Here is a 20736-nt window from a genome sequence, read left to right on the forward strand (position 1 = left end):
AAAGTTACCAGTGTGCTGTTACTGAATGTAGTATTGGGAAGAGATACACAACATAGGTTCTGGCTAGCAGGTGCAATCTGGCTCTAGTACAAAACTGGATATACCCTGTTTGTGGATCAGAAGACTCAACGTCAATTCTACCCCAAGTGATCTATAAGTTCAATGCAATTTCAATCAAAATCTGAGCAGCCTTTTTGGTAGTATTTGATAAGCTGATTTAAAATTTATAGGGAAAAGCTAAGGACCTAGAATAGCCAAAACAATTTTGAAAAAGAACAATATTAGTGAGCTCACATTATCTTATTTCAAGATTTACAATAATGCTAGAGTAGCTAAGACAGTGTGGTACTGGAACAGAATATAATCTCAAAATAAAATCAAATGAAAACAGCTGATTTTTAACAAAGGTGCCAATGGAGAAATGATAGTCTTTTTAACAAAAGGTGCTGGAACTATGAAAAATGAACACTGACTTACACTTTGCATTATATATAAATATCAACTAGAAATGAATCATAGACTTAAATATAAAACCTAAAACAATAACATTCTAGAAAAAAATTTGGAGAATATCTTTGTAACTTGCATTATACAAAGATTTCTTGGCTGGGCACAGTGGCTCACGCCTGTAATCCCAGCACTTTGGGAGGCCAAGGCAGGCAGATCACCTGAGGTCGGGAGTTCGAGACCAGCCTGACCAACATGGAGAAACCTCATCTCTACTAAAAACATAAAATTAGCTGGGTGTGGTGGTGCATGCCTGTAATTCCAGTTACTCAGGAGGCTGAGGCAGGAGAATCACTTGAACCCAGGAGGTGGAAGTTGTCGTGAGCTGAGATCGTGCCATTGCACTCCAGCCTGGGCAACAAGAGCAAAACTCTGTCTCAAAAAAAAAAAAAAAAAAAAAAAAAAAAAGATTTCTTAGGATAGGACACAAGCAGCATGAACAATAAAAAAAAATAAATTTAATTTCATCAAAATCAAAAATTGCTCTAAGACACTGTTAATGAAACGAAAAGACAAGCCACAAACTGGGAGAAAACACTTAGAAACCACATACCCGATAAAGAACTTGTATCCAAGATATATAAGGAACTCTTATAAGAAGACGAACAACCTAATATTTTTAAACGAGCAAGAAATCTGAACCAACACTTTACCAAAGAAAATATATGAATGGAAAACAAGCACATGAAAAGATGCTTAACATATCTGTCATTATGCAACTTAAAACCACAATGAGATATCACTCCATACACACCTACAAGAGGACTAACATTAAAAAATAAAGTGATGGTGAAGAGCACCTGGAACTCTTCTACATGGCAAGTAAAAAGGCAATATGATGCGCTTCAGAAAATTTTAGAAAAGTTTTGCAGTTTCTTATAAAGTTACCATAAAGTTTTATATTTCCATAATCCACAATTGCCCATCTTAGTCCAAGGTATTTATACTAAAGAAATGTAAACACATACCTACACAAAGCCTATACATGTATGCTTATAATAGCTTTCTTCATAACAGCCAAAAACTGGAGAAAACTCAAATGTCTATCAATTGGCGAATGGATAAACAAATAGTAGTGAATCCATACAATGAATACTACTCTACAATAAAACAGAACAAACCACCGACACATGCTGTAACATCCATGAACTCCAAAAACATGTTAAATGAAGTGTGGGATAGTAGACTACGTTCTGTATAATTCTACTTAGAGAATATTCTGGAAAAGGCAAAACTACATGGATAAACATCTGATCAGTAGCTTTCAGAGGCCGAGTATGGGGAGTGAACTGACTACAAAAGTGCCCAAGAGAATGTTTACCAATGACGTTCTATAACTTGCAGTTCTACTATCTGTGTTTGCTAATTAAACCATACACTTAGAGAAGGTGAATTTTACTGAGTGTAAATTATACCTCAATAGACCTGATATAAATTGCTTAGTTTTCTACTGGTAGTCACAGCTCTCTACTATCTTTCCACCATATCTCCCACTCATGTGTGCCCCTCTGATGCATTAGCCAAATAGAACTATTACCTTTATTATTAATAACAATAACAGCAAAAGCATTAGCAGTCAATATTTACTAGAACTTGCTATAGTCAGATACATGATAAAAGGAAAGCAGTCCACATATATTATCTCATTAATACAACCTTATGAAGTAGGCTCCACTATTATCCTCATTTAGAGACAGAAACAGAGGCTTAAGGATATTAATAATTTGCCCAACGTCCTTCAACAGCTAGTATGTGACAGATAAGACATTTGAATTTAGGTCTACCTGACTCCAAAACTCTGATAATGAATTGCCTTAAGATTTCTATCAACATGTTTGCTTATGCTGTTACCTCAGAGATCTCTTCGCCTCAACTTCATCTGCCTTCATCTTATCTATCCTTAAAAGCAAAATTTATATGCATGCCTCATTGATAAAGCTTTCCCAGATCTTCTTCACCAGCTGACAACCATCTCTTTCAAAGCCTTAAAAGCTCCAGCACTAAATTAGTTCCTTATTTATAACACTTTACATATATCCTACATCCTGTCATAGTTATTGATCTACTTCCCCAACTAAATATTTTGCTATTGGAGGACAAGGTCAAAGGCTTATTCACCCTTGTGTATCCCTGATACTGAACAAAACAGTTTATATTTATATTAATACATAACTTACAGAATGAATGAATAAATGAATGGTGGTTGGAACATTAGTCTACCTTTTAGTACAGTTAGATATTGTTTCATTCTACTCAGGCAATGGTACCCTTACTTATTAGCTGCTTTCTTTTTTTGAGACAGAGTCTTGCTCTGTCACCCAGGCTGGAGTGCAGTGGCGCGATCTTGCCTCACTGCAAACTCCACCTCGCAGATTCAAGCAATTCTCTGCCATAGCCTCCGAGTAGCTGGGACTACAAGCACCTGCTACCATGCCCGGCTAATTTTTGTATTTTTAGTAGAGATGGGGTTTCACCATCTTGACCAGGCTGGTCTTGAACTCCTGATCTCATAATCCACCCACCTTGGCCTCCCAAAGTGCTGGGATTACAGGCGTGAGTGACCACACCGGCCGCTTTTTTTTTTTTTTTTTTTTTTTTGAGACAGAGTTTCGCTCTTGTTGCCCAGGCTGGAGTGCAATGGTGCCATCTCGGCCCATTGCAACCTCCGCTCCCAGGTTCAAGCAACTCTCCTGCCTCAGCCTCCCGTGTAGCTGGGATTACAGGTGCCCACCACCACGCCTGGCTAATTTTTTTTGTATTTTTGGTAGAGACAGGGTTTCACCATATTGGCCAAGCTGGTCTCGAACTTCTGACCTCAGGTGACCCACGTGCCTCAGTCTCCCAAAGTGCTAGGATTATAGGCTTGAGCCACCACGCATGGCCACTTATTAGCTTCTTAGAATCAACCCATATGTTACTGTGTCATCCTTCTTCCCTAAAATTATATTTTCAGATAAGAACATGATAGGTTAAAAACTGAAAGGCAAACCCAAACCAAACACTGTCTGCTATTTTGATATTAATTAAAAACAGGGTCAAACTCCTGAGCAACACACGAAAGCAAACAGAACACGGAGTGGCAAAGAGAGACTTGTTAACACAGGAAGAATGTAATGTGCCAGAGTAACAGGAAAAATCATCAATGGAGAAGATACTAGAGAGAACATTATGTTATAAAAGCCTGTCCATATTCTTCAACAGGTCAATGATATATATATATATATATATATTTTTTTTTTTTTCCGTTTTTTTTTTTGAGACGGAGTCTTGCTCTGTTGCCCGGGCTGGAGTGCAGTGGCCGGATCTCAGCTCACTGCAAGCTCCGCCTCCCGGGTCCACGCCATTCTCCTGCCTCAGCCTCCGGTGTAGCTGGGACTACAGGCGCCCGCCACCTCGCCCGGCTAGTTTTTTTTTTTTTTGTATTTTTAGTAGAGATGGGGTTTCACCGTGTTAGCCAGGATGGTCTCGATCTCCTGACCTCGTGATCCGCCCGTCTCGGCCTCCCAAAGTGCTGGGATTACAGGCTTGAGCCACCGCGCCCGGCCGATATATATATTTTTAAATGACTTAAAAGACTTAAGAGACATAATCACCAAATGCGATCTATGAACCGTGCAGAAGCCTTTGTCCAAACAAATTATTATAAAAAGACATTTTTGGGACAATTAGTAAGTTTCAAATAGGAAAATAAATATTAGATTTTTTTGAGGAATTGTCAATTTTGTTAGGTGTGATAATAGTGTGGTTATATAAAAATGTTCTTAGTTTTAAAAATGCATACTTAGGTATTTAGGGATAAAATACCATAATGCCTGAATTTATTATAAAATATTTTCTCAGAAAAGGCAAATTGTTAATAACAAATATAGGTGATGCATACATGGGAAGTTCATTAAACAATTCTCTTTTCTTTACAGAAAAAAGACTAAGTTGCCATAGGAAAAAGTCTAGTCACTGTGACAATTCTTATTCAAAAACTCTGTGGATGACCAAAGTGACAGACTAAAGTCAGAGTTTTAAGAGTACTAGCACATTTTTGGTTTTTCTTCATTACATTCCACAGCCTATTAATAGTTCCACTAATTTTTTTGTTTGTTTGTTTTAGAGACAGGGTCTTGCTCTGTCACCTAGACTGGAGTGCAGCGGGATGATCACAGCTCACTGCAGGCTGGAACTCCTGGACTCAAGCCTAGTTCCACTATTCCCAGCCTAGTTCCACTATTTAACTTATGTTTTATTCTCCACTGTTAGCTGTTTACAGTCTTCTACCTTGTTAGATGGTAAGCTTCTTGAGAACTGACACAGTATGTTACTGACTTTTGGTACACAGAAGAATGCTGTATGTCGAAAAGGAAACTGGTAGAATTGCTTTTGAATGTAGCTTGTACTTAGCACCCATGAAGAAAATAAAGCATCTCTAAACACTAATTGTTCTCCCTTCACAACTAGAAACTAATTTAATAGGCATAACATAGTATAGGTATGTTTGTATATAACTACGAATTCCTTAAACTTCTTAAAAGCGAAGCATAAAACATCTGTATTATCAACTACACCAGAGGTTGGGGTAGTCTGGGGATTCCTGGGAGTCAGAGACCCTTTCAAGGAATCTGGGAAGTAAAAGTCACTTTCATAATATTATTATTAATAAGACGTTATTTATCTATTTTAATCTCATTCTCTCATGATTGAACAGTGGGGATTTTTAGACAACTTGTGATATAATTCTTCTGAAGGCTAATAGAGTATGTGTTTGGGTAGTCTTGTGTGAGTGAACGGGCACCACTTTATCTTGCCCTTTTGATTCTTACGTACCTGCTGTTCTGTCATTTTGGAATCTGAAGGATGCAAGTAGGATAAAAAGCAAATCAAAGTTCCTTGCTATTAAGGTTACTCCAAATATGATCTTGGACAGAAAGTATACAGTGAGTAAACTTTCAGACTTTCAAGTTATGAAATTTTGGCCTTCCCCCTAAGACATGAATTGAAAAACTTAGGGAAAGGAAAGAGTGAAAGACAAATCAAGAGTGATTGGGGCTGACTAAATGACATTTTTCTGAAGATACTCTCCCAGTATAATTGCGAATTCTTTGGGGAACACTGCTTCATTTAATGACATATTGGGAATGAAAAACAAACAAGAAATGAACGTTGAAATGAATTAACACAAAAATACTTCTGCTTAGGGTTTCTACCATCCTTAGAATCATCTCTCCTACTCTCGCCAGCCCCCTAGAATAAGAATATCAACTGTTTTGGAAATCTGAAAATTTTGTTGAGTTGTTTTCTAAACCCTGAATAATTTGTTGGATAACTGCAGGTTAGACCACTATGGGTGGTCTTGGCCACAGCACATCGTCACATTTTCCTGAAAAAAAATTTAAAATTCTACTAATTGGTAAAAATCCTATGAAAGTTTAGATTATTTTTTCACATCTTAATTTATAAAGTACTCCTTATAAAATAGACAATCATAATGCCTTTGAACAAAGTCTAATAATTTCTATAAATCATTACCTTAGATAACAGCTTGTCAAATAAGCTATCCATTATCGCTACAAGCTTAGCTGATATTTCAGCTATGTGATCATGGTAGTCCTGCAATGAGAAATGATATTGTATTTTTAAGTCCCTGGGACACATTTAAAAAATACTTAACAATTAAGGATCTAAACTTATGGAACTCCAATAGAAAATATATGAAAAAGTACCTTAGTGATATGATCAAAATGCCTAAGCATGCTATATTGCTTAGGTGGTAGTCGAGCTTCAAAATGAGCCCGGATCACAGGAATGTAGTGCACAATTAACTGCAAACATCGTGAAGAAAGAGCTGAAGGTCCAGGGAATGGATATATAATGGAGAGATTTTAAAAAAAGATATTAGTTGATTTTAATTACAAATCAAATCAAATAAAAAACATCACTTATAAAGATCCAGTTTATTTCATAAATGAAGAGCACTATGGCAGAAGGCAACATATTTCATTTTAATAATTTGATACTGAATAATGTAATGAACATGCTGCTTTCACAAAGGACTCAAGTTGTATTATCAGTATTACAATAACAAGACATCTGATTCTCTTCTGACATTCAGATACCTTTCACCCTCAAATACTTTATACACATTATATCAATATTTTCTAGAGTGGTGTAACTTCCAAGTTAACTTACACTTGGAGGGGAAATGCATTGTAACCTTTTCCCCATGGTTAGTGTTTTCAGTGATGAGTATACATAAAACAGTAAGTAGCATTTATTTTTAGAGTAATGCCACTTTGGTTAGAGCCATGAAAACATCAGGTATAAAAAAACATGATGAGTACAGTGACATCACTGTCAACACTTCAGCAAGTGAATTAAATGCAAGAATCCATACCCAAATTTTTTGTAGTTATCGTTTTTAATCCAACAACTTGCAGTGCACCAGCTCCAAGAACTAACTGGCAACTTCTTGAATTGAAGTACTAACAAAAGAAGGAGAAAAAAACCCCAAATGTATTAAAAACTATTCTTTATATCCTGGCAATGTGCCATTATAAAAATACATTCTCTTTTCCTCTCATTCAATGGCCAAATGAATTATCTAGTAGAAGCAATTAGTATCTATTTAATGAAAAAGAAATGAGAAGGGGAAATTCTAAATGATAATATTTACTCATAAGAAAAAAGTTGAAAAATTCTAAAAATCAGTTTGCATAAATTAAACTTCACTTTGCATTTAAAAAACAAATTCGGTTTCAGTCATTCTTGCTGGGAAGTTCTATTTTCAAAAGTTATAAAAATCTTTCTCCACTAAAACATGACAACTCAGGTCAGAACAGAATTAATAGATTAGAGGCTTGAAAAAAAATAATAAAGCCTTTCCTCTGTACTGGTAGTTTAAAATATTTCAATATGAAATGGCTGAATAAAATCATCACATTTTCATTTTATATCAATGGTTCTGAAAGAATGATGCAAGAAAAATCTCTAACCTTAGTGAGGTGAATTTTGTAAAGTTCAGTGAATTCCTTCCATGCACATTTGAAGCCAGTCCAGGTTTTTTGACCTAAGTGGCCTCAGTCATATTCAGCACCTAACGAACAAATCATCTCCTGTCTCCAATGTCATTAACAACTCTATGGGTGAATGAGGATCACTAACTGTGGAGTAAGAAGGAAGCAGGCAGGCTGTTTCCAACAACATGTTGTGATTCAACCACAATCAAATGTTACAAAACTAACGTCTTAAAGATAACTTGACCTTGAAATGTCTCTGAGTTAAAAGATTAGTCACACCCTAATGTATTAATTCTTCAAACAATTTTACCATAATGAAGTCATACACACCTTCAATAAATCTGACAGACGAGTAAGCATGTCAGTAGTAACAGATGGGATGTTATCCACACACTGGCAATATTCAAGGATAATTCTTATTAACAGCAATACGGTTCTACAAGAAAAGAAAAATGGCCCGATAGGAAATAAAAACAAGAAAAATCAAAAGGATTTGGCATATAAAAATCAAATTACTTAATGGCACAAAGGATCTCTGAGAATATAACGATCTTGGTAACTGTTAAAGTATGCGTTTTACCTACTAGTACAGCAGGTTCTTGACTAACACAAGACAAGAGAGGTGTCTAGAATGCAAAATTTAAAGAGGCACTTACTCTGTGCAATTGCAGGATCAGCTTGCACAACACTGAGAATGAGTGGCTCCTTAAATTCTGCACAACAGGCATAACACTCTCTGTATGGCATTCTTATTAAGGGAGTCGCTTCAATAAGACAGGTATTGCATTCCTTAGCCAATTCAGAAACACTGACAAAAAGCCTATTCAGTGTTTCTGATTACCCACATAGTAGGTCCTCCATCATAACTAATGAATTGATGAAGAAAACCAAATCCAGATTTTCTTAGCGAGATAAAAAAAAAAAGCAAACAAACAAACAAAAAACTATAATGCTTCTAAGGAAAACATATCTCCTCAGAATTTTATTGGTAGGTCACAAAAGGTTCTCTGGCCGGATGCGGTGGCTCACACCTGTAATCCCAGCACTTTGGGAGGCCAAGGTGGACGGATCACTGGAGGTCGGGAGTTTGAGATCAGCCTGACAACGAGAAACCCCGTCTCTATTAAAAATTCCAAATTAGCCTGGCGTGGTGCCGCACACCTGTAATCCCAGCTACTCAGAAGGCTGAAGCAGGAAAATCGCTTGAACCTGGGAGGCGGAGGTTGCAGTGAGCTGAGATCACGCCATGGTACTCCAGCCTGGGCAACAAGAGCAAAGCTCCGTCTCAAAAAAAAAAAAAAAAAGAAGTTCTCCAAAGAGGATAAAGTTAAAGTTATCACTTCCATAGTAGGACAAATCACACACTGAAAAGACACACTACTGGGAGGTTAAATAAGATTGAAATTAAGGAGAAAGCCATTCATCATAGGATATCTAAGTTCTATGAGATGCTCAGAAATGAGATCTATGTAAAATAAGGATTTATAAAAGCCTGAAGGATATCAGGAACTAATGATTCAAGAAAGATGGTGCCTAGCCTTTATTACAGCTTGTCAGACCATATATGCATACTGGTCTCTATGCTTATTTCTCCTAGAGTCTGCCTCACTGAGCATGAGTCCTTTGCTTATCTTTTGTAATTGTCTCTCAGAAATTATAATAGTTCTCCTTTAGCCAGGGAATTCAGTTTTTTGGCAACCGACTCTTTGCCTAAAAAACCAAAAGCAAGATGGTCAGAGGGGACCATTTCCATCAAGCAAGTAAAGAGCAACCAGATAACCAGTAGTTAAGGAGGGAAATCATAATTAGATTGAAGGGATGGGATTACAAGAGGGCTGAAGAAAGCTTTCTCTACCAGAAATAGGGAAGGACTGTAGAAGAGAAAAGAATGGAGGCTTTAGTTTAGAATGTGTGGACTTCAGGTATTTGAATACAGATTCAGAAAAAGGATTAATTCTATAAATACTTTTTGAGTGCTTATTATCGTGCCAAGAAAAATAAAAAGGTAAGACCTGATCTCCACCTTTGAGGAATTCAGAGCCAAATTAGAAGACATATACATAAATAAATAATTCAATTATACTATGGTAAGTGCCATAATTGAGGGACATATAATTACATTCTTCCTGGAGGGGGTGGCCATTTCAAAAAACACTTACACAGTGACAAGAACTAAAGAAGAAAAGTGAAAAAGAATGTTGGTGTAGATACTGGGAGTTAGACCTAGATTCTAATTCTGACTCCATTTGGGTCACCTGAACCACTTCATCTTCTAAGCTTCTTCTCATAGTGTAGAAAGGAAATAATAATCCCCAATATCTTTATTTTACAATGTAGTTGTAAAGATCAAATGAGATCACATATATATGAAAACACTTAAGCTGTGAAATACTGTTAAAGAATATTAAGATATATTTTAATTACCAATTTAATAAAAGACATAGTACTTGACAAAAATGATGGAATTTATATGCTTCTTAGTTAACTTGAATTTGAGATACTTTTATTGGTAAAAGATCTAGTGAATCAAATGATGCCAATGAAAATAACTACCAACAACTATCAACTTATTAGGTGCTAGACCTGTGCTAAATGCTTTACATGAATTACTTAATTTTCACAATAATTCTGTGTATAGTACTATTTTCCACATTGTGTGGATTTCAGAGTCCACAACTTAAACTACTATGTTATGGTACACTCTAAGAAAGCAATGGAAGAAAAGATAGAAAGAGCCTGGGATAGTAATAATATCAGGGATCCACTACAATTACTCTTGGGTTATCTAGATTTCTTGTTATATGAGAAAAATCAAGCCTTTTGTGTCAAGCCAGTGTAGTCCTTAATAATGCATGCTACAGAATAGAGAAGATAAAGAAATCCATAAAGTTTCCTTTAAGTTCGTTGTAGGATTTAAAATTGTTAATTGAAATTTAACATTGTTAAAATTGTGAATCCAAAATTTCCAATTCACTTCAAGGGAGAACTAGAAGACTTGTATTTTAAATAGTTGACTCAACAACTAAAGAAAAATGTGTCACTCACCCAACAACTGCATACTGTTGTCCCTCAACAATAAGAACTTCAGCTGGTTTCCTTTCTTCTGTGGCTAGAGAGTAAAGCAAATAAACAAGAGAGACATGAGTACCAGATGAAACAAAATAATGGAGAAAAAGCTGAAGAAGATAGTTCCTGTTTAAGGCCTAAAACGATCTCATTTCTGAAAATAAACATCTACTTTCTGGCAAACTATCTGGCACATAGTAAATAAAGTATACTGGAAGTTGGAGAGATTTGGATTTGAGTACCAGTACTACCAATTACTGGATACATAACTTCGGGGCAATTATTTAACCTCTTTTGAGTATCACTACCTGAATCTATTAAATGTGGACAACAGTGTCTTTCAGGGTTGTTGTTAATAGTAGAAATAATTATTATGAATTGCCTGTCCCTTAGGACTGGCACAAGGTAAATGATCAGCAAATAGTTTTTTAAAAAGTTACTAGGTTTGGAAAGGCAGAACTAGCATTTAAATTGGTTGTCTTTACTATTATCATTATTGAATACAAGTTAATTTCTAAATTTGATGGAAAGATATATATTTAATTTTTAATACTTCAACCCAGAAGTTATTTTCAGCATGTGATATTTCTTTAAACAAAATTCAAGATATTGAGGTGAAAAGAACAGTGGACTGGATTGTATCCTGGATAAGCCAAATTGATTAGATCACCATAGGCAACTCATTATGCTTCCCTAAGCTTCAAGGCCCTCTGGGATTTATATATACATTTGAATATTTGAGAGCTATATATATTCCAATCACAATTTACTACATATGTCAGATGTATATTTTTTGAGGGTAAGGACTGTGTCTTCACCACTTCTCTATATTACAAAGAAGTGGCATAACATAGTAGAAAAGAGAAATGGCCCTAAAGTCAGTCTGCCCGGACTGGAATCCCAGCTCTACCACTTCCTAGCTATGTAAACTTAGGCAAGTTGCTTAACCTCTTTATGCCTTAGTTTCTAAATCTATAAAATAGGAATACTAATAATGTCTAGCTCATGGACCTGTAAATGAGATAACACCTGTAAAATACTTAGAACAAAACAGTGTAAGTAAATACTCAAATAATATTAGCTGCTATCCATTAACCTTCATTTCTCCAATGCCTAGATGAATGGCTAGTAACCCAATTAATATATCATGGATAAATGGATAACAATCCAGGATCCTTAACTTGCAAAGAACTAGTAAAATGTTAATGGACTTCTAATAGCATACACCTATGCTATTCAGAGAGGAAAAAAAAGACTGAGAAGAAAGGTATGTAAGAGAAACCTCCTACCATCAATATCCTCCAAAGAAGTGAAAATAGTTCATGTTTCAAACAAAATACACAATTAATTCAATTATTCCACATTTATGATTTTAATTCAGAAATCACTCTGTTTGCTTAACAGTGGAATCAAAAGACCATGAGCTGTTCAGGGACAGAAAATATATCCTAGTCATCTAGCACACCACCTCACATAGAGAGAAGTCAATTAAATATAGATTGAAAGACTAGATGAGTGATAAGTCTTATAATTTTAAACTAGTGATTTAGAATGGTCAGAGTGTTTTATTTTTCCATCAGCTCTTGCTAGTTGAATGCTTTAGTTGTGCCAATATCATACAGTTAGAAAACTCTACCACCCAATGCTATTACTTATTAAAAACTGTCATATGACAAAACTTTACCTAATTTCTTCAATTCTTCTCTCTGCCCTATATCATCTAATCTATTTTATACTTGTCCTTAACCCTCTTCTCCTTGTCACAGGGGCAGAAGTAGTAGCCTTTCTCTTAAACTCTGGATTCGATTCCATGCACCTTGCCCCATAAATCACCTTCCCTCTCTAACTTCTTTAGCTATTATTTCGTCACTCACTTTTCCTTCACAACCAAATCTGTTGAAACAGTAGTCTACACTTGTCTACCCTTCCTCACTTTTCCAGTTACTAAGCACTGAACTGCAATTTGACTATCACTCCACTGAATTACTGAGATTGTAAATGATCTATGTATCAAACTAATGGTTACTGTTTGTATTTTACTCAAGTCTTTCTCTTGCAGTCTAGTTGCATTTTGTGCGAATGTGAAGTATACAATTTAAAAATATTTCTGTGTAGAAATGTAAAACTTTGATTAAATGCATAAAATTTGAAATAGTGCAACTACCTCCTCTATTAGAAATACTCAAGAATTTCATAATTGTAAATCTTATAGGATTATTGTAAATAAATTTACACTATTATCACATGATGACTCTACCTGAACTAGTGTACAAAAGTATTTCCCAGCCATCTCTTCCATATGAAAACTCAACTGGTATTCGATACCAGTGACAACTCTCTCATCATTTTACTTCTATGTTCTAGATTTCTCCCTACCTCTGTGGTTCCTCCTTTTTTGTCCCCTTCATGGTTTTCTTTCTTTACATTTGGATTTTCACTATCGTGTAACTAGATTGCTTATACATTTTTTGGTTTTGTACATTAGACTTAGCCTCTTTAAAGCAGAATTATAGCTGTTACCTCTGTCTCAATTCTGTCTCAATATAGGACACAAAGTAGAAGCTAACTAGTGCTTACTCAATACACGTATGTAAACAATATGGTACAGTAGCTAAGAACATAGCTATGAAATTATATAAAGCTGGTTTCAAATCCCAACTCATCATTTGTATAAAAATTCCTTAACCCTTCTGAGCCTCAAGGCTCCTCACTGTTACACAAAGTAACAATAGTACCTGTATAACAGATCGTTGTGAGAATGAACTGCAGTAATGCATGTAAAAAACATGGTCCAGTGTCTGGCATACAGTTATTACACACAATAAATATTTGAAATCATTATTATAAATTACCACAGGTTTCCTGTCAAGTATTTACTAAGCTGGAAATATTGGTTCTAGCTTTGAAATAGGCACTGTCAATTAAAGAAATATTAAGCATTAATACAAAATGAATAAACAATATAAAATTGAAAGAGAATGTGTGAAGGAATACACATACTTCCTGATTTTTTTTCAGGTAAAGCAATCTTCCCATCTGATATAGAATCAACAAGATCCTGAAATTCTGCAGGAACATCTGCTTGCTTCCAGCGCTCATTGTCTAAGAGGAGGCTAGTCCACAGTAAAGAGAAAAGAAGGTAAACTTTAACATTTCAATACCATCTTCCTTGGTTTAAAAGAAAAGGAAGAAGAGCTGAGTGAGAACATAAGACTTAAAAAGTGCTGAACACTTTAATAAACTGGAATCATTCATAAGCAGGATGAATACTTAGAAAAGAGTTCTCTTTTTATATCTCAGCCTAAACAAAAAGAATGATGAAACAATTTACTTAACTTTGAGTGGCAAAAAAAGTCAACTTACTGAGGATCTTCCTGGTAAGTATTTTAATAGAAGTAAGCATTCTAACTCAGCTTTGAAAAGCCAAGAAATGTGATTTTAATTCCACAATCTGCCTTTAATTAAAAAAACCTTTATCAGGCATTTTCACTGGCCAATTAAATTTACTCTTTTAAATAGAACTGTGTTTCACAAAGAAAAATGAAAAAATCAAAGAACAGAACAGACATGGTGATGATACCTGAGCTTGGTTTTTCTCTCCTCATGAAACCTATTTACAAACTTATTAGCTTGGCTCTGAAGTGCTCCAAGTAATGACATGCTTTTTCTTCCACAGATCTGTTCGGTGTCTAAAATGAATGTTTCCATTAATCTAGAAAGTGTTATGAATTCCATGGAATTTAGCTTCTCAAGAAAACCATCCTAAATTTTAATACAAAAATCATGAGAGTTAGTGTAACATCAAACTGAGTTATGAAACCAAGTTAGTTTAACAATAATTATAATATATTTTTTATTTTAATAATATTTCCCAATACTTCAGACTCAGAAATTGAGCATGAAATGCTTAAGAGGTCCAAATTTGATTCTGATTCCTTTATAACTAATATAGTAGTTCAAATGAATTTAGATTATACTACACCATTTTCACAATGTTGGAGTTTTATTATAAACTTGTTTAACTACATATATTTAGGTATACATATATACATATACATATATATGTAAAACATTAATTTCAAATTAGTTATTAACATATATTTCAAGTCATTTAATCATTTATCTGAAAATATTGCTTTAATAATTCCTATTTCTTTTATTTAGATTATTTTATATCTCAACATCTCCCTAGTAGACCACATTAGTGGTAACACTGACTAGGTCATTACATTACATTAAATGTTAAAAATATAATATACATTATGGGGAACACAGGAAGCAAAGACATAATTCCAGATCTTCAAAATTATTATGTATAAAATATAAAATATATAAAGCTTTATGAAAATAACTACCTTTGCTCTTGACATGAGAAATTTGACAGCTCGATCATGGCATATATCTGAGGCACTATATAATAATTCCTGGATATTATTTGCCAGCTTTCCTAGCTCTGAGTCAGTTAATTTCATGTCTTCACTAACCCTGAAAATGATAAAATAAGATTTAGTCCGGGAAAGTTGTAAACATAGTATTCTTCATAGGTGACCTATCAATAAAAAGGATGAAAAAGCTATAAAATTCACATGTGAAGAAAATGTCTATGATGTACCAACTATAGTTTTTATAGTGAAATATTACTTAAACATGCTCAGGAAATACAACTATATCTAGCTATTGTTTGTTTTGAGACATGGTCTTGCTCTGTCACCCAGGCTGGAGTGCAGTGGCACATTCAGAGCTTATTGAAACCTCAAACTCCTAGGCTCAAGTGAACCCCCTACCTCAGCCTCCCAAGTAGCTAGGACTACAGGTATGCACTACCACACCTGGCTAATCTTTTTTGAAAATTTTGTAGAGACAGAGTATTGCTACAATGCCCAGGTGGTCTCAAATATTCCTGGCCTCAAGCAATCCTTGGCCTCCCAAAGTGCTAGGCTTACAAGTGTGAGCCACTGTGCCCAACCACAAATGTGTTTTATCATAACCTTCAATAAGAATTTTCATTCTCCACTGTAGTATTTTTAACACTTAGTTCAGACTCCAATTGGAAAGTCTGCAGAAACCATAGCAAAATTAAATTTTTAGATTAGGTACAAGGTAGTAGCTATGTCAGGGGACAGTTGTGCATAGGCACTTAGGATGATACAGTGGCAGCAAAAGAGGGAAGGAATGTTATTTCATGAAAAACAGACTCTCTTTTTACTAATAATTATGAATGAGTATAAATATTCAGTTCAACTGAACTAGTATTTACTAAGCATTTACTGTGCTTAAGTGCTAGGCACTAGAGGGAATATAACAGGTTGCTACTTTCAAGGAAAGCAAAGAGGAGTATTTGCAAGACATAATGTACTTTTTTTCAATTTTGAGGGGAAATGTAAAACTTTCTGTTTTTAAACATTTTCCCCCAGGGGCATATATAACGACCAATGATTCCATGCCATCAGTTCAGTTTAGTGTTACCATGAGCCAAGTTAAGTACCTTAACATCATTTTTCTCTCTTTCAGTTGAATAAAAATACTTTTCAAAGATACTACAAAGAGACTCTGGTGTATATTGCTTTGAGGTAAACTACCATTCTAATTGGTTATGGTATTAAAGAAGGTTATTACCTGCTATCCTTCAAAATCATAGTATCACCAAATTTGTTTACTAATGCTTCAAAATAACAGAGGAATTAATATTCTTAAAGTACTCTCAGAAACATTATCTTGTTTGGTTCTCACACTCTGAGGTAGGTAAATAAATAACTACCTATGGAGGAGAACACTGAATCTTAGAAAGTTGAAGTGACCTAGAGAGTAGAACTAGAACCCAGAATCAGTCTACTTCTAATCGAGTAAGCTTCCTCTGCTCTGACATTTATTTCTACATAAACAGTCTAGTGGTATTTCAAAACAGAATACCTGCAAAATTCTTGCTTAAATTTCAAAGTCAACTTTACTATTGAAGTAAATTTTTAATTCCTGAAAGATTACTTACAATTTCCCCCATGTAACAGAATGATTAATGAATTTGAAACTCTTGACAATACGCTACCAATTCACAAAAATATAAACAGGAAATAGCAAATAAAAACAACTCAAGTCCTTAACAAAAATACAGTGAATTAATCCAAAAAGCCACAAAGTTAGTTTTTAAAAATCATTTCATTCATTGTAATTCTGCTTTTAAAAAGATTTTTTGGGGCCCGGGCACAGTGGCTCACATCTGTAATCCCAGCACTTTGGGAGACCGAGACCATCCTGGCTAACACATGGTGAAACCCCATCTCTACTAAAAATACAAAAAAATAAGCCGGGCATGGTGGGCGCCTGTAGTCCCAGCTACTTGGGAGGCTGAGGCAGGAGAATGGCATGAAACCGGGAGGCGGAGCTTGCAGTGAGCCGAGATCGCGCCACTGCACTCCAGCCTGGGTGAAGGAGCGAGGAAAAAAAAAAGATTTGTTATTTTTTAACTTCAGTTAGATCTCTAACTTTCACGTTAATAGGAAAAAAGCAAACAAACTCAAACATAATCCTGCAATTCTACTTCTGGGTATACATCCAAAATAACTGAAAGTAAGATCTCTAGGATTTATATGTACACTCAAGTTCATAACAGCACTATTCAAAATAGCCAGGACGCGGAAGCAACCCAAGTGTCAACTAATGGATGAAGAGATAAACAAAATGTGATATACACATACACATCTTGTATGTATGTATCACATACATGTGAACGGAATATTATTCAGTCTTAAAAGGGAAGGAAATTTTGATATATGCTACAACATGGATGAAACTTGAGGACATTATGCTCTGCAACTCTAATTTTTTCCATTGTTTTTCTTTTCCTATTTCCTGCCTAGAAGAGTATTTCCTATTTTGTGCCCATATTTGCATTGCAATAAACTTACAACATTGCAGGTTATTTTGAAGTAAGAAAATAGGGAAAATCTACCACTAATAAAGTTAAAACGTCAGATGTATTTTTGCATGTTCTATATCAGTGATTCAATTATATACTGCAAACACACTTGCTACAGGAATAGTCAGGGCCCTTGTATGAAAGAACTAGTTAGACTCACACATATAAATATACTCAATTCATTGCCCCTTTGGGTTTGGTAGTTCCCAGACATTTATGTGCCTACTGAACATAGAAAGAACCGTCTGCAGAACCTATGCTTCATACTGTAGGAGGATGTGATTGGGGAAAGCCAGAGAAGGTTCAATGTATAAAGTGAGCCACAATGGAGGTAGGAGGGGAAGAATCAAAACTGTGAGACTGCATCCAGTTTAAAAGGATCTCAAATGGTGTGGCAGAAAGCTAACTATCTTTCAGTATCTGTTCTCTCTTTTGCCACAATGACAGCTCTAGCTGGGCAAATAGTCCACAAGCCAAAGACTTATTTCTCAAGCTTCCCTTATAGCTAGACATAGTCACGTAATTATGCTGACCACTAGGATGTGAATGGAAGTAATAAGTGCGAATTCTGGATTGTGCTTGTTTTTAAAAAGAACGAAAAAAATATAAACATATATGTGAAGGTAACAGAGAACTAACAAATCTAAAATGTATATGGATTTGTAAAAGACCAAGAAGAGTTGAGGCAATCCTAAAGAAGAAAAAGTAGGAGAAATTACTCTCCCAGATATTAATACGGATTAAAAATCTACAGTTGCTGGGCATGTGATTCATGCCCAGCACTCTGGGAGGCTGACACAGGAGGATCACTTGAGGCCAGGAGTGACCAGCCTGGGCAACATAGTAAGACCCAATCTGTACAAACAAATTATTTAAGAAAACAAAAGCTATAGTAACTACAGTAACTATGACAATTTTACTTAATGGTACTGGTGTAAAGACAGAAAAATGAACGAAATAGAGTGCAGAAACAGATATACCTATCTGAATATTTGATTTACGACAAGAGTGACATTATAGAGCAGTAGGAAAGACAACCTTTTCAATAAATGGTGCAAGGTCAAAAACATATCCATATGGGAAAAAAATCTTAACCCTCATACTAAACATAAAAATCGATTCTAGATGGACTGTAGGTCTTAATGTGAAAAAGACAGTAACAAAGTTTCTAGACAGTAACCAAAAAATATCTTCAAGTCTTTAAAGTAGGGAAAGATTTCTTAAATAGGACACAAAGAAGCATAAATCATAAAGGAAAGTAATGAATCATAGAATTATATTAAGACCTTCTGTTCACCAAAAAACCCAGTAAGAATGAAAAGTCAATACAGAAAGTGGGAGAAGATATCTGCTATATGGACAACTGGCAAAAGGTTTGTGCTGACATAACATAAAGAACCTTCATAAATCAATATAAACCAACAGAAAAATGGGTAAAGGCCTTGAATAGGCACTTCATAGAAGAGGATATCCCAGCAGCCAATGAATGTATGAAAAGGTGCTCTCCTATCAATCATCAGGGAAATAAAATGACTACACTTGCGACATACCCAACAAAACGGCTAACGTGTAAAAGACTGATAATATCAAGAGTGAAGGAAGATGTGGAGTGACACAAACTGTTCCACACTTCTGAGGGGAGCGTAAGTGAGTACAATCACTTTGAGAAATTGTCGGCATTAGCTAAATTAACCATTCACATACTGTGTTTCCAGGTATATACTCAACAGAAATGCTTGTAACATGTGCATCAAAGGTATCTACAAGAATGTTCATGACAATCCAAAATGAAAACCCAAATCTTATCAAAAGTAAAATACATACATACATTGTAGTGTATCATAAAATGGATTATTTGTACAGAAAAGATAAAATCACTGCTACATGCAACAACCTGGATAGATATCACAACTGTAATGCTGAATGAAAGAAATCAGAGACAAAAGAGAAAATATATGATTCCATTAAGTTTAAAAACTGGAAAAACCAATTGTTTTAATGGTTTCCTATGGGAAGGAGTAGTATAATATTACAGTGGCAAGAGGGGCTTCTGAAGAGCTGGTAAGGTTATATTTCTTGAGGTGGGTGACAATTACACCAACAAATTCACCTTGTGCTAGTTAATTGAGCTGAGCACTTTATAATTGCTACATCTTCCCATATGTGCCTTATGTTCCAAACGGATCATGAAAGGGCTGAGAGGAAGATGAATACAAATGATACTTGAAGCTGGAAGGTGGGCTTAGTTCTACCCAAATTACATGGCTGTTGTTAAAATGTTTAAAAAGCAAAACAAAGTAAGCAAGGTATCAGCCCTTTGTCCTCTCCTTCCTGCTGCTAGGGATGAAAATGAAATGCTAAAAGCTAGAACAGCCACCTTAGACACAGATGGAAACTACGCACTGAGAATGGTAGAACTGTCTTCTCAGCTGACGATCTCTTACCTCTGAAATGTTACATGAAATATAAATATAAAAATATATATATATAAAAATAAATTTTACATTGTTTAAGCTACAGAGTTTCTACATCTCTTTTTATAGCAGTTTTAGACTGCACCCTAACTAGTAAATGTGAAAATACTAGCCTGCACACAGAAGAAACTTTATTAAGTTTCTTATATTAAGTAAACTTTATTAAGTAAGCCCAGGGTTTGGTTTGTTTGTACTGAAGAGCAGTGTTATAGCTGACTTTATGTTGTAACTGTGACCTTTATAAGCTCCAGGACCATAAGTTGATTTTTATAAAGTACTGAGTTGACCGGTCGCTTCCAAGATGGCTGAACAGGAACAGCTCCGGTCTATAGCTATCAGCGAGATTGATGTAGAAGACGGGTGATTTCTGCATTTCCAACTGAGGTACCTGGTTCATCTCATTGGGACTGGTTGGACAGTGGGTGCAGCCCACAGAGGTTGAGCTGAAGCAGGGCGGGGCATTGCTTCACCTGGGAAGTGCAAGGGGTCAGGGGATTTCCCTTTCCTAGTCAAGAGAAGACGTGACTGTACCTGTAAAAGTGGGACACTCCTTCCCAAATACTGTGCTTTTCCCATGGTCTTTGCAACCGGCAGACCTGGAGATCCCCTCCCGTGCCTGGCTCGGTGGGTCCCACACCCACGGAGTCTTGCTCACTGGTAGCACAAGAGTTTGAGATTGACTTGGGACGCGGGAGCTTGGTGGGGGAAGAGGCATCTGCCATTGCTGAGGCTTGAGTAGGCAGTTCTATGCTCACAGTGTAAACAAAGCAGC

The 20736-nt window shown here is 35.6% G+C and overlaps 1 protein-coding gene across 6 annotated transcripts in view; it reads right to left on the reverse strand.

Annotated features, from left to right (window-relative positions):
- VPS54 (VPS54 subunit of GARP complex) overlaps nucleotides 1–20736 on the reverse strand; it is a 133032-nt gene that overhangs the window by 16316 nt on the left and 95980 nt on the right. For 5 of the 6 annotated variants that reach the window (XM_023224020.2, XM_023224021.2, XM_023224022.2 and 2 more), the window contains 8 exons: nucleotides 14933–15062; nucleotides 14158–14339; nucleotides 13578–13690; nucleotides 10557–10620; nucleotides 7842–7947; nucleotides 6890–6977; nucleotides 6219–6340; nucleotides 6025–6105 (listed from right to left, as the gene is read on the reverse strand). In XM_023224020.2, coding sequence (XP_023079788.1) covers nucleotides 6025–6105; nucleotides 6219–6340; nucleotides 6890–6977; nucleotides 7842–7947; nucleotides 10557–10620; nucleotides 13578–13690; nucleotides 14158–14339; nucleotides 14933–15062 — 886 coding nt within the window. Of the gene's footprint in view, nucleotides 1–6024; nucleotides 6106–6218; nucleotides 6341–6889; nucleotides 6978–7413; nucleotides 7589–7841; nucleotides 7948–10556; nucleotides 10621–13577; nucleotides 13691–14157; nucleotides 14340–14932; nucleotides 15063–20736 lie in introns of those variants that run through there. The other variant, XM_023224025.2, reaches the window with a different exon arrangement.

Source organism: Piliocolobus tephrosceles, chromosome 15, assembly GCF_002776525.5.
Source record: "Piliocolobus tephrosceles isolate RC106 chromosome 15, ASM277652v3, whole genome shotgun sequence".
Classification (NCBI taxonomy): domain Eukaryota; kingdom Metazoa; phylum Chordata; class Mammalia; order Primates; family Cercopithecidae; genus Piliocolobus; species Piliocolobus tephrosceles.